Source organism: Anabas testudineus, chromosome 18 (assembly GCF_900324465.2).
Source record: "Anabas testudineus chromosome 18, fAnaTes1.2, whole genome shotgun sequence".
NCBI classification, from domain to species: Eukaryota; Metazoa; Chordata; class Actinopteri; order Anabantiformes; family Anabantidae; genus Anabas; species Anabas testudineus.
The window spans coordinates 29,095,786-29,109,922 of record NC_046627.1 but is presented as its reverse complement, the minus strand read 5'-3'; the positions used below and the strand labels follow the sequence as shown (position 1 = coordinate 29,109,922).

General features: G+C 41.0%; 1 protein-coding gene across 4 annotated transcripts in view; it reads right to left on the bottom strand.

Moving 5' to 3' along the window:
• camk2d1 (calcium/calmodulin-dependent protein kinase (CaM kinase) II delta 1) overlaps positions 1-6,869 on the bottom strand; it is a 75,916-nt gene extending 69,047 nt beyond the window's left edge. For 2 of the 4 annotated variants that reach the window (XM_026353555.1, XM_026353556.1), the window contains exons 1-2: positions 6,511-6,866; positions 4,250-4,344 (exon numbers count right to left, since the gene is read on the bottom strand). In XM_026353555.1, the coding sequence (XP_026209340.1) occupies positions 4,250-4,344; positions 6,511-6,572 (157 nt within the window). In that variant the 5' untranslated portion in view covers positions 6,573-6,866. Of the gene's footprint in view, positions 1-4,249; positions 4,345-6,510 lie in introns of all 4 variants that reach the window. The other 2 variants (XM_033326793.1, XM_026353558.1) reach the window with 2 other exon arrangements.
• Positions 6,870-14,137: the final 7,268 nt, after the last annotated feature.

The window sequence follows — 14,137 nt, the reverse complement described above, 5'->3', positions numbered from 1 at the left end:
TTTCCCTTTTTTGATTAACTGAATATGGCAACAATCCAATACAGTTCAAAGTAGAGAGTAAAAAGGCTCCACAGCCTTTTGACTCAACTACATCAATCACAGGGGGGTTAAACACTGAGGTTTTCCGCTCATGTAAAAAAATTAAAAAAAAAAAAAAAAAAAAATCCATCGGTGTAGACGTGCACAGCCTTGGTCATGAGGAGAGACTAAGGAAAGAACAGAAAAAAAAAAAAAGTGATAAAACACAACTCCATCTGTTTTCCCTTGTGAGACACTGTGTGAGGAAATGGAGAAAATGAGAGTATGGGTGGAATAACTCTCTAAACATGAATACTGACAGTTATCCACTTAGCTACACATGCAGTTATCAAACTTCTCCATTTCCTTTTTATTCTAGTGTACTTAGAATATTTAAAGCCTCCATAGTGACACCAAAATAACATTGTTTATGTACGGTAGATTCTATGCCTAAAACAGTATGGAGGGATTTCTTAATAAATAAATGAACAATTTTTAAGTGGTGTAAGATATTAGGTGCAGTTACACATTCACCACTTAAATAGTCTGTCTATTTAAGTGGTGTCAGAGACAAGGATGTTCTGTTAGGGGTTACTGAGTCATCACTTATGCTTGTGTCAACAGGGCCTGTGTGAACAGTTCGCTGGGCATCCAAGTCATAGGCCATGTAGGTCAGCCAAGACCTCAGGGATGAGCTGTGGATACAATGACAAGATGCACAAATACAGTGTAGGCTGTACACATGGCTGCTTTGTGTAATGTCTCCTTTCCACTTCATAAGAACTTATGCACGCCGAGTACCCCCCACACACACACACACAAAATACTGTCTCTCCCTTGATCTCTTTCATGTCTACTCTTAGTAAGGTACTGTGTAAATGGCATGTTGATCTCCTGACTTTAGCTGCTAAGCCAACCGCTGGCACCACTCGCACACCTCTGATAGAGCTCTTTAAACACACACTACTTATGGGTGAGCATGTAGGAGGGGGGTGTGGCAGCAGGGATTTAGGTGCCATTGACCCAGTCTCTAAACCACAGGGTTGAGGGGCTGGGTCATCACCCTGTCTTCACCCCAGGCATACAGCTGACATAAAAAGCCATTGACATCAACACATTAAGCTATGGTTGTGTGTGTATTTGCACTGCAAATGGATGTGTGTGTCTAAAAATGATTCAGTCACAGCTTACAGGGTTCCTGGCTTGTTAAGTCAAGCCAGACCAAAAATGGCCTGTTTCAAATTCAGTAAATTATATTATTGTTCTTTGTTAGGCTGAATGTGTCAGAGCAAAGTGACTCATGGAACACTGACAGCATCATGCACTTGCACAATTAAGAGCACAAAGACTGTAACATAGGCCTATATTACCCCACTGACTATATTTAGCTCTCCATCTCTGTTTCCATGGGAATGAAGAGTTCACCGTGAGCGGCTGGGGCCTCGGGTATTTTCCAGAAGCAGGAGAGGAGAGAAAAAAAAAAAAAAACTGAATGACTGCCCCCTGAACCATAGCTAGCTTTTCCACAGCCTGGTGGGTTTGTCAAGTGATGATTTCCACTCTGTCGAGTCCAAGCATCACTGAGCCTGTGTTTAACCACTGTCCTAGTTTTCTCTGCATTCAGGTCTGCTCCGTCAGTGAAGACAGGCTTTTAGTTCTCTACATCTGGATAATGTTTTAGTTACATGTTCTGGCCATGTCCCACTATTACAGCTTTTATTTTTAAAGAAAAAAGTTAAGATGAAAATCAGTGCTTCCCAAAATTTGTTTCACAGTTTCACTTCAATGCTGATATGGATGCAATATGGTATTGAAATACCAGTTTCTTCATCCGCGGGGGTCCACAGAATGTAAATTTTATAAATGACTGATGTTTTCTAATGGACTTGTGTGAAATACATCCATGTACATGTAAGTCTGTCTGAAGGCATGCACCAATGCTACTCTCAATCCAAGTTGTGGTCCATCTACATATCAGCGGCCCACTTCCTGATTCTCCTGGTACATGGGTGACCTTGCACTGAGCTCCTGCACCAAGACAGGCTGACATTTTAAGTGACGATAATATACATCCGTGTAGTGACGACGCTTCAGTAAAATTACTGAAAACACAACACTAAGTTGGTAAAATAAAAAAATGCAGACAAATTCAGACAAACAATATTCCTATTGTCAAAGCCAATGAGCATGCACCATTCATGCCTGTAAACAGATGAGAGTGTGATGACCTGTACCATTCAGATGAATTCTGCCAAAGTGTTGCTGTAGTAATATTGTATGGAATAATGAAAAAGCACTGCCTTTGGAGTGAAACCAAGGTTTACAGCTCCATAAATGAAACCTCTCCAAAGAGCTGGAGCTTTTTGTTTAGAATTTTTCATCACACAGCAGCAGCAGCACCATTGGCAGCAACTCTGGGGTTTCCCCTCACTGAACGTGACCTTCAGTACAGCCTGCCTGCTTGAATATCCATCAGCCTGTCTGACTGTACGCAACTAAATCTGTTTGCTCAATGGCAGAATGCACCTCCAGTGCTGTCTTCGATTCACCACTGCTGTTCAGATTATGCTGGTTTAAATTATTTTAACATTGAATGAATCAACAGATGTAGCTATGTGTGCTGTATGTTAGTAGTCTGTTACTCATTTGTTTGCCTCAATTTTATTTGTCCCCCATTTACTGTGATGTTGGAATACTTTAACCATACTGTGCTTAGTCAACATGACCAGTGAGTCAATTTGTAGCAGTGTGGCTATCTAGGGAAATGTGCAGTAGTGGCCACAGGGAACTGAAGTGATGATGAATTCTGAATTAAAATGATGGGTTTCTTGAATAACACACAGTCATTTGCTTCCCCCATCACATTTAAATTTCTCTCTTCAAGTACAAGTGATTCACGTCATAAACAAAAATGAGTTTTGCCAATTAGCTCACTAGACTTGATCTCCAGTCTATCTGGACTGCACTTATTTTAGTGAAAATAATTATTTGCTTTCCTGCCAAAGAAGATGATCATTATCAATCAGACCTTTAGATGCAAGACTTCAGAAATTGAACCATATGTCTCTCTTGCCTAAATAATTAAAAGCTCCACTGGGTTTATCCTCTTTTCTTTTTGGCTTCCTGACAAGTTGGCTTACCTCGTACAAAAACCTCTCTCCAACACATACACACACCTTCTCGTCTTTCCATTTCACTCATTTTGTCCTTCAGGTGACGGATGCTCAGGGCTCAGCGAAGGCATTCAGCCAAACAATCAAGCCAGGGAATCAATCGTGACCCCCCCCGCCACCTTCTATAAACATCTGCCCTGTTCTCTTCTGCTCTCCTCCCTCTCATTGCTCACATTCTCCCCACTGGAACAACAATAATTTGATCCGGGAAACCAGAAACTGTTTTCTGTTGGGCTTTCATCTTCCGAAAGGTATGAATAAATTCAAGGTTTGTTACTTACTTTTGCTACTTAGTTTTTGTTTCATTGTTAGTTTTTTTTTTTTTTTTAAACCACATGTACTCCCCAGTTATGCTTTGCTTAATGCAGCTGCTGAAACTGAGGAAAACCCCCGTTTGCCCCATGAGCTGCCACTGCTGCTGTCTTTTCAAGCCTATCTCCTTTGTTTTTGTGTTTGTGTGCTGTGCACCATGAGACCATTAGGGTCTTGCACACGGATCAGGAGCCCAACAGTGCTCAGGTAATGATAAAGAGAAGGAAATAAAAGAGGCGAAAGAGTTTTTCCTCAATTCTGTCACTGTTACCTCTACTGGCTTGTGTTTTAGTGTAAGAGCCGGCCCCATGACTCATCTGTGGCTTATCAGAAACCAGAGCCTGTGGTTGATATCAGAATGAGTCACAAAAAGGAGCAGCAGGCCTCCATCATGTTGTTGCCACTTTGATGACTGGAGGTAGAAAGCAATTTTTTTTTTTTTTTTTTAAATAAAGGAAAGCATTAAAGTGAAAGTGGATTTTAAGATAAGACGGGGAGAAAAATTGTAAAAACGTGAGAACACATGTACAGTCAGGAACTAAGAGGAAATCAGTTTCACTGGAGTTGCTAGAAAAGGAACTGTTCCAAGCAATGATACCGTCCAAGTGTGGCCTGCTGCCCCATTTTTTTTTTTTTTTTTTTTTTTTTTAAACTGTCTGCACAAACAAGTTAACCCAGCAGCCTCATGTTGCATCACACCAGATTTTTATTACCTTAAAGAACCACAGGTGAGGACAAGTACTCACCCCTAGCAGACAGCTTCTTGGTATTGATTATTTTGGCCGCATATTCCTGCCCTGTGGAGATCTTCATACACCTCCTCACCACGGAGAACGCACCCCTATGCAACACAGAGAGTTAAGCGAAGGTCAGAATTTCCAAAATGCACATGGACAGCCCTAAATGATCACCAAAGTGAACTAAGACACAAAGCTCATTCTTCACTTTGGTAGAAGTAAAATGAATTCTCACAGTCTCATCTTGCAGCTGCATGTTCTGGAGCTTTTATCTGGAGACAGTGCTAATGACAAAAGCTCCAGAAGAAGCAAGAAAGTGAACCTAGAATTGAGTCCGTTTACTCTTATATTATTTTTCTGTTGCTTTAGTCTGTATAAAAGATATTTTACTGGTACTCTGTCAAAAAATCAGATTTAAGTTTAATTGTGTTATAGTCCTGGAAAGTAAGTGCTACATAAATGTCAGTATGCCTTAAGTGTAGTAGGATCAGAGCTAGCTGGCATGTCATGAGACAAATGACACCAATCATTAAACATTTACTTTTCTACAACAATGTGCTCACACCAATGAATATTTGTTTTAAAATCAATGCTGGAAGTACTTTAATGAATTACTAAAAAAAGGTGCTCCTCCCAGCCCTCCCTCCTTCTGCTCTGCTACACTCTTCTACCCTCTGTTATGCTCGGCACAGTCATTCAGACGGTAGGTATAATCAAATTCCAGTAAAGTGACATCAAGAGCACAACAGGATTTTGTTTATGTTACTTAGTTTCCAAATAGTTATTGGAGTAAAACACACACAAGCTGTAAAAGGTGGAACATTGTACCTCCTTACAGGTGCAACAAAGCAGCCTGTGAAGTGAGGGAGATGTCAATCAAGCACAGTTTAGCAGCACTGAGTGGGCGTGTCCAAATTTGTAATAACAGAGGGCCAGTGTGAGTCCACCATGGCTGGATGTTTGGTTTGCAATGCAGTTATTGACTGCTTTAGAGCATTTTCTGGTTTTAATGATGCAACGTGACAGATTGATACGTACTGTCAGGTTTTTAATTCACTGGGTTAACAAGCAAAAACAGACATTGCTACCTATTCATTTATTCATTGTGGTATAAAACATTCCCACATAACATCTGGACTTGAATGAAACAGACGCTGGATGCATTTTTCCATGAATGAAAATATGTGAATGGAAGAAGGCATGTGCACCTAGTGAACAGAGAAGTTTCAACAAATCAGTGGACCCCTTAATGTTCAGGTATTCGCTTTTAAATTTGGTTACAGCAACAGTCCTCCACCTCCTCTAAATGAGATCACTCCAGCGTTCACCTCACGATCGACGAAAATAGGTGGTCATTCTGATCATTTGCAGCTGCTACACCAAGAATTTAAATGACCATGTGCAATTCCAGGTGGCTCTCTTTTAGGAAAATCTACTACTTGTAGCGGGATCATTGATGAATCTGAGTCACACTGCAGAAAAAGTGTCCGATAGGTCATTTTATCAGCTCCCAGTTCTCCTCTGTGATGTTTTTTTTTTTTTTTTGGATCCACTAGCTGAACATCTAATAGGTTTGTGGTTTTGCAGTTAGCTGTAAGAACTACCTACAAGAGCCACACCCTGTGCTACACCTGACTGAAGAGCGCGCTTATCTGTGTCAATACCCACCGAGTGCAGTGCACACCTTAACGTTTCAGCATGACCAAATACAATTAGTTAATAATATTAATCAGTGCAGGAAAACCACTGAAGAGTGGGAACCCGTCGCGTTTTTCCATTAGAGACCAGAAAGTTGCGCAAACGCATACAACAGCTAATTAGTGAGGAGCGCTAGTAGTTTGTTAGCTACTGATGTTCCGTGTCTTCCCACTTCACTCCTCGTCACATGTCCTAACCTGTCCGAGCACAGCTCCTGACCAGCCGCCAACTGTGCCGTGCTACGTTTCTCTACGTTTCCACCGACACGACTTTATCCACTGCTTCGTCAGTTATTAAAACATTTCCTCAGCAAATATCAAACAGAAATGTTGTCATGTCAATCACCGTTCGCGCTCGCGCTCTTCATCGGTGACCAGATGTTTGAGCGCGTTCGCGCGGCGTTCTTCCACGCGCCCACAGGTCAAGGTAGGAACAGGTAGGCGGAGGCGTCTCGCGGAGGCGTCTCGCGGAGGCGTCGGTAAATCTTATTACCGACAGTAGCATCAAGTTCAACTTCAACTTCAACTACTTCTACGTGGAATAAAAGTGTCAAGTAAACAAACAGAACCTACTTCCCCAGCTCCTCGTACAGCTGGTACTCATCAGTGAACCGGGTGCAGGTGGTCGAAGCCATGTTTAGGTGAGCGGGAGACCGACGTGGGGAAGCGAACAGCGGCTACTCTGATACTCTCCACAAATCCGTTCCCCGGTGAGTCCCAAAGTGCCACTTGTCTCCTCTCGTCGAAGAAAATTAAAAGTAAAGTCGGAAAGCGGTTTAGCAAAGACTCCTGGGTGCGTCGAAAGCTCGGCGTCTCTCCTCCCTCGGCTTGTTCTCGGACCCCGGTTACTGCTGGAGTTGACAGGGACGTCGCGACCCGCTGTCGTGTTTGTCTCCGCTGACACTTGGATTAGTTGACCGCTGTCAAAACGGGATTATATAGGGTGTCAGGCATCCGCCGGCGGCCCTTCAAAATAAAACCCCAACCTACGCCTTTCTATTCATGTGAAACATAGAGAAATGGCCAAAAAATTACAAAATCTATTCGTGCGTTATTATATATATATATATATTATGTCCTCTTTCCATATAATGTATTTGTATGTGTCTTTGTGTTTTTCTGGAGCCAATTGTGAAGACAGCCTATATGTAAAATTAAGTCGTTTTTTTTTTTTGCACATTTTAAAAGGTAATTGAAAGTAAAGCAAAAACTACGGAAATGACTCACCTGCTACTTTGGGTGATAAGTGTTGCGAGGCTTTCTGTGCTCCAGCAACCCGTGTGCTTCTATTTGATTTGATTTTATTTTGAAGGCTTTCCTTGTCGGTACGCGCTGTGTAGCTGGACGGAGCTGAATCGCTCCTTGTTGGAAAAGCTGCACCGCGGCTCCATCTAGACGCCGCGCAGCTGAACTGCCTCCTTTCGTTTTACAGAGAATTGATTTCCTTACTTACTCCTTTAATGTGCTCTGCCTGACAGAGAAGGCAGTGTCTCTAAAAACCCACCCTACCACATTTCCATAAACACAGGGCTCCTCAGGCTGGGTTTGGTTTTACTGGTGTGAGCCACCATAAAGACACTGAAAGTACAACTCAGGTCTTGATTGTTTGTTTTTTAGATTCTCAATAATTAAAAATGAGATGTAGTAATGTTGTTGTGGTGAACTTGTTGTCTGTTATTTCTTCATAATAAACATTGATTTGACTTTATTTGCATTTTCCCTACGTCCCTACATTTCTAATGATCTCTTTCTGTATACATGATTTCAGTAAAATGAAGTGTGGACCTAGTCATATGATAACGTGTAACACACTTGTTACCTGCAGTAGGCAGGTTTTCAGTTAGGGGTGGTGTGTGTGTGTGTGTGTGTGTGTGTGTGTGTGTGTGTGTGAGATACACTTAGACAGGTGCTAGGGATCCTGCAAAATAAGGCAGCATCTGAATGAATTGAGGGTGATCGTGACACCAGCCCAGAGGTTTCATTTCTCATTTTTCTGATTTTCCTGCAGTTTGGCATCCATGTGTACACACACATACTTGAAATCCCTTCACATGCTGTAGTTTAACCTCATATAGCATCATATGTTTTGGAGATCAATGCTTTAAGTATAAAATCTCTCATTGGTCAACCACTGACTCCAGGTCAGTGATCTTTGACCTTTTTCGGGTTGTTCTTAGTCTGGTGTTACACAGTAGATGGCTTTGGATGTTACTGTCACTGATTTGATTTCATTTGAAAATCCTGTATTGTATCGATCCCATGGAGAATTTGTTGTTGAGGACATCTGCAACCCAAGGTGCTACCACTTTGGGGTTTAGTGTCTTTTTTAAGAACACTTGGCTGGAACCAAGGAGCCTCTGACCCTGTGGTTAGAAGTAGAACCAGTCTACCACTCTGCCTGCCATCATTTTACCATTACTTTGAGCTGAATTGTGAAATGTACACTGTCAGATGGAGTCCTGGAGGCAGGAGCAGTTGCCTTAAGGTGCCAAAGACCTAATATACTAGATCTGTTTTTAGTAGGAAGCTACAGGCTAATCAAAGTAATCAGGTCATGGTAGCTGTAAAACTGGGATACTTCTTTCAGTCTATCAAGCACATAAAGCTCTTAAAAGAACCCAGCTTGAAAAAGAAACCCCAAATCTTCCCAGTCAGAACCAAAATGACATCAGAGCCTGATTGGGTTCACCTGGCACACCTGCTGTGAACTGGCTCTCCAGTAATCCCTGTTTAGCCCGTAATCTGATCTAATCAACCACTGGCAGCTTCCTGTGTTCACCAACTCTGTCAGAGTGGGGTCAGCTCCCATTCAGCTGCTGACAGATGAATGACATTTCAGTGAGGAATGAGAGGATGGCTGCATGTTGTTAGAGGTAAACAAACCCTATGTTGTCTAAATCTATCTGCTTCAGCACCATCACCATGGCAATGACTTATTTTTAGACTCTACTGTAGAGACTCCTCAACATGTTGCCCTCTGCTGCCTTCTAGTGAACATGTATTGTCATAGACGTCCCTACACACCCTCAGGGCTTGTCCTGTTTCCTCAGCACAAGCAGAGGTGTCTTGAAATATTCCACATTAAACACTGATCTAATTGAAGATCTGATTCAGTGTCCGGATTTTCCATAGTTTTTTTTAAATTAGAGCCCAACTGCAATTTTTGTAGACTGAAAAGACGCTGTTGACCTTTCTAGCACGCACATTTGTATTTGGTTGTAATGACAGTTTGTGGATTAGATTACCAAAATGACTTGACTTGGCTTTTTAAATCAATACACATACCAGCAACATTTTCAAAATTCATTCACCACAGGACCACGAGACACTTCATCAAAGTTTTTCTTTTTCTTCATTGTCAACATGAGAAATGAAACTAAAGGACAGTGCACACTCACTTACTAAATCTAACAGTTAAAGTACTAGAGCAGCACGGCTACCTCATTTGTGTTACTCTATGTGCCAAGGAAGTTCTGAATCCCAGCATAATTCTTCCTCATTTTGTGAATGATTCACAGGTTTGGAAACTACTGCTACTGGTGACATCTGCTGGAGAAATGTGTGTCCAGAATGGAGTCTCTTTGTTATGCTGCTATAGGTTAGTCTGATACACTGAGCTCCTCTCCTATATCCATCCAAATGTCACTATTGCATGTCATTAACTTTGTGTCTTCTCTCTGATGTCATTGTGTTTCCTCCTCTCTGTCTCCCTCTCTCTGTACTTTTTTGCAGGTATCCTCGGCCTTGAAGCTGTACATTTCCAGTATGCAATTACTGGCCCTACCAACCTGCCCAGTGGTTTTGCTGCTTGTTGTTGTTTTTTGTTGCCCGCTGTTCTTTTCTCTCTCCTCTTTCCACTCACCCCTACCAGTTGAGGCAGATGGCCACCCACCCCCAAAAGATAAAACCATTTAGAGCTAGTTACTGTATGAACAATCTGGTTAACTAACAACACACACCTGACTTTTGCTCAGTTAAAATTTGGACCATCTTACAGAATGTGTATGTTCTCTGTTGTTTCACGCATTTGGGCGCACATAGCATTAAAGAAAAACTGAAATTCTGAACTTGTGTCTCATATTTGTCTTGTGATATCAAACTCAACGTGTACTCAGTGCACAGCAAAAGAGTTTTTGAGGACTGTATATGGATATCAGACATCAGACGTCATGCGTATCCCCAGTCCTTACTTCACATTGTTTTCAATAACAGAAACCCCTTTTTAAATCACATGCTCATTGTACATGTTTATTGTAGGATATCGACCCAACACTCATAACATCAACATAACATCTTCCTCTTTAGCTTTTCACAGCTCACAGGCGGTCTAACCTTTTTTTTTGAAGACACAGATTTTTATTGCAACATACAGCCGTACATTTTTCTTCACTTAGTCTTGGCGTGAGCTGCAGACGACATGACGAGTTCATATATGGAGATATTCCAAACTTCCCATCTGGTGGTGGGAGAGGCCTGAAGAGAAGGTCAGTGTGAAGACCCAGGAGGCTGCAGGAGATGGAGCTTTTACTGCAGCTGTAAAGCACATGTTCTGTAGTTACACACTGTAACAAACAGCCCAGGCTTGAAACATGGGCATCAACTGTATCTTTACATATTATCATATGGAAAAGTGTAATATATTTGATTACACATTCAGAAAAATAATTTGTTTTGACAGATGCTGTGTTTCTGCAGTTTAACGGCTTCTTAATAGATCCCTTTGTACAGTAGCTCTGTCTTTCGCACTCTCTCTTTCTGTATGTTCATTTAATTTCTCCTATGTGTAAAAATGTGCTTGGGTTTTACCATGTGTGTTTTGTCATCTGTCTCATCCCAGTCCTTCATTGTAAAGAGGTCAACTACCTCAAGTCCTGTCTTCTCACGTGTTTTATTTTTATTTATTTCGTTTTTAATTATTCATTTACAAAATGCCAAAAACTGCCCATTAAAACCATCATTATTAATCCTGTAAAGGCCAAATGTCGGAACATACAGTATGTTTATTTTGTGTTTTAGAAGAATACACATGCAGGTGATCCTGTGGCTGAAGTCATAACACCATAAAACTGCAGTGAGTACTGTCCAACCTTCCACTGCCTCTGATTTCCCTCACACATTCTGGATTGTGACAGGTGAAGAGGTTTCAAGTCTCACAGCTGAACTGTATCCATTTGTTTTCCTCCAAAACTGACAGAAGAAGAAGGTGGAGTATAGTGGAGAACTGGGTTTCTGCCAGTACAGTGAACAGCTGAGTGATCCAGCATGACGCCATGTGGGAAAAATTAGAGGGAGGCGATTCCTCATCCTTATCCTCTCCGACCTCCCTGTTTTTACAGTGAGGATCGTTGGATGGCTGCCAAGTCATAGCCTTTCTTGTATTTTTAAATTCTTTTTATTTTATATTGTACAACTTGTTTGTCTTTCATTTTGCCTTGGTTTAAATATGTTCTTGTGGGAACTTTGCTTTGCAAATTCAGACTGTACAGCATTTCAATAACTAATTAAGCAGAGAGTATTAAAAAAATAAGAAGGAACAAAACTTTTTGCCCTTATCTCTCTTGACATGCTGCTTGTTAAAACTTAAAGCTGTATCAACAGATTGTTTGACCACTAGGGGCAGCACACAGCAGTGCAAACACAACACAGACAAATATGGTGAACATGCTCTCTATTAGTAAACTGTTTAGGCAATTTGGCTTTGTTTTTTCAGATAGAATTATAAAAAAAACTTACCTCATTATGTTCACCAGCTGCCTGCTTAACATGTCTGCCTGATGTTTCAATAGTTCTGTGCACTGAAAAATTATCTTAAAGCAGCTGCCTACTATTAAAACTATGAGAGTGAACAAGTAAAAAAAAGTAATGTTGGAGAAATAACAAGCTGAAAAAAAGTTTCTGAGAGATGAGAAGACAGCATTCATTGATCTCTTGTAAATATTGTTGGATAGAGCAACTTTAAGAAAAACATATGAAGGTAATATAACGCCATATATTGACCCAATAGCACTGATATAGTGGGACTTACCAGTAATATACCCCACTCTACTCAATAAACCTTCCAGGAGGCGACTCAGAGGCCCAGCTGGAGATGATGTAGTAAATGATGACCTTAACCTCTTCTTTAACTACGATGTTGGTCACCAGTGCAGTTTATTTCAAGTTAATTCAGTTTTATTTGTATAGCGCCAAATCACAACAGAAGTCATCTCAAGGCACTTTACAGTGTAAGGTTTAAGACCTTACAAAATATAACGGTATACAGAATTACTACTGGGCGACAGTGGGTAGAAAAAAACGCCTTTAATGGAAGAAACCTCCAGCAGAACCAGGCCCAGGGTGGACGGCCATCTGCCTAGACCTGTTGGGGTGAGTGGAAAGAAGAGAGAGAAAAGAATAGGCAACAAACAACAACAACAAGCAGGAAAAACAGTGGGCAGGTTGGTAGGGCCAGTAACTGCACTCTGAAAGCATACATCTCCAAGGCTGATGTTACCTGCAGAAAAGTATAGAGAGAGGAAGCACAACTACAGGAGAGAGAAGACACAAAGTTAATCAATGCAAATGTAGTCCATGTCATCACACACAATACAATTAAAGAAAAACATATAATGTTTTTCTTTAATTGATCCAATCATAAACAGAGGTATATAGCAACTATCTATAAAACCGGAATGAATGAAATGCTTTTTAATGCACAAAGGAAATGTAAATACATATTCAGAAAGTAATAGAATACAGATTCTATAATTCTGGAAGTATGTTCACATAACCAATGACATCAGCTTTTCATTAATGCCAGTGGTATTCAACACCTCATTTGGAGCACACCATTAATGATTTAAACCAAACAGCAAGTTTGGATGTTTGCTCAGCAGGTGGTACATGACCTCATGTTTTTGTCCTCATGGTTAATGAAACAAGGATGTGATTGTGTGTATTTGAATAACGAGGATGAGATGAGCTGAATATTACGTCAGCAGCTAGTTACTGAGGAAAACAATGTTCTGTCTTCACCCATTGGGTGAAACTGCTGTTTCTGATTTTTATGACCCTTTTACTGAGTCAGATGTGCACACAGATGCTCTCTAAAGTTTGAATACTATTGAATAACATTCACTACTACTATTCTAAAGTGGTAGTTTCATCCCTGAGGCCACATGGAAATGGTGGTATCTTAACATTATAATACAGGGCTCTGTGGAGTGCTTAAGCATGTACAGACTGTAATAGTTCATTTAATCAAAACCCTGTCAAGTCGTCTATGAGAAAATAAATAACAATTAATGCTTGCAAAAAATGGAACCTGTTTCTTAAAGCTGCGTTAGTTTGTTTATGCTCATGCTGGATTAAATGAACATGTGTAATATGAGTTGTGAGTTAATTGTTGGTAGTGATGAACCCATAGTTGTACTAGCCTCTCTGCAGCCCTTTGCAGCTACGTTTTTGAGCATCTTTTAACTCCTTGTTTTGGTCTTCCTAAAAAACAATTAGCTCCAGCTATCTTTTGTTTACAATTCTTACACAGTATATACACAGAAATGTTAGCTTACAGCAACATATACTAATGTTTTCAACTGTTAATGCAGTAATTATGTGTGTAACGTGAATGAAATCGCACTGCTGTTCCAAAGTAGATTTAGTGGATTTAGAAGTGACGTCGTGGCACACTCTGGATAAAGCACAGCACACACTATCCTGTGCCTGATGTTTAGTGAGCGTGGAGGGAAAATTGCCTCAACATGCTTTGCAGGAGAGATGGTGAGGAAGAGTGACAGGAGGGAGAAGAGTTCTTGTAAGTTGTGGCAAGTGGACAACAAGCCTTGGGGCTGATTACCGCTGAGAGATGACAACACTATATTTGTGTGGAGGATTGAGGCCTTCCTTGCAACACATCTGGGGCAGCAACAAAACTCCACATGTCTGGACTTGTGCAAGACCTTCGGAGGACCTCTGCTGTGCAAAGAAGGGCGAGAGAGAGATCATGAATAAAGCATGAATAATAACAGGGATCAAAAGAAAAGGAATGGCAGAAAAGGGAGTGAGAGCAGAAGATCAATACAGGCAAGTTCCCAACAACGAAAGGAAGAAAAACCAAGATACTAAGGGAGTGGTTTTAAGGAAGAGCACAATGGGGCCATGGGTCATTAACTAGACACAGTGTAGTGGGAGTGCTGGACCTCTGTTGAAGGCCAAGAGTACT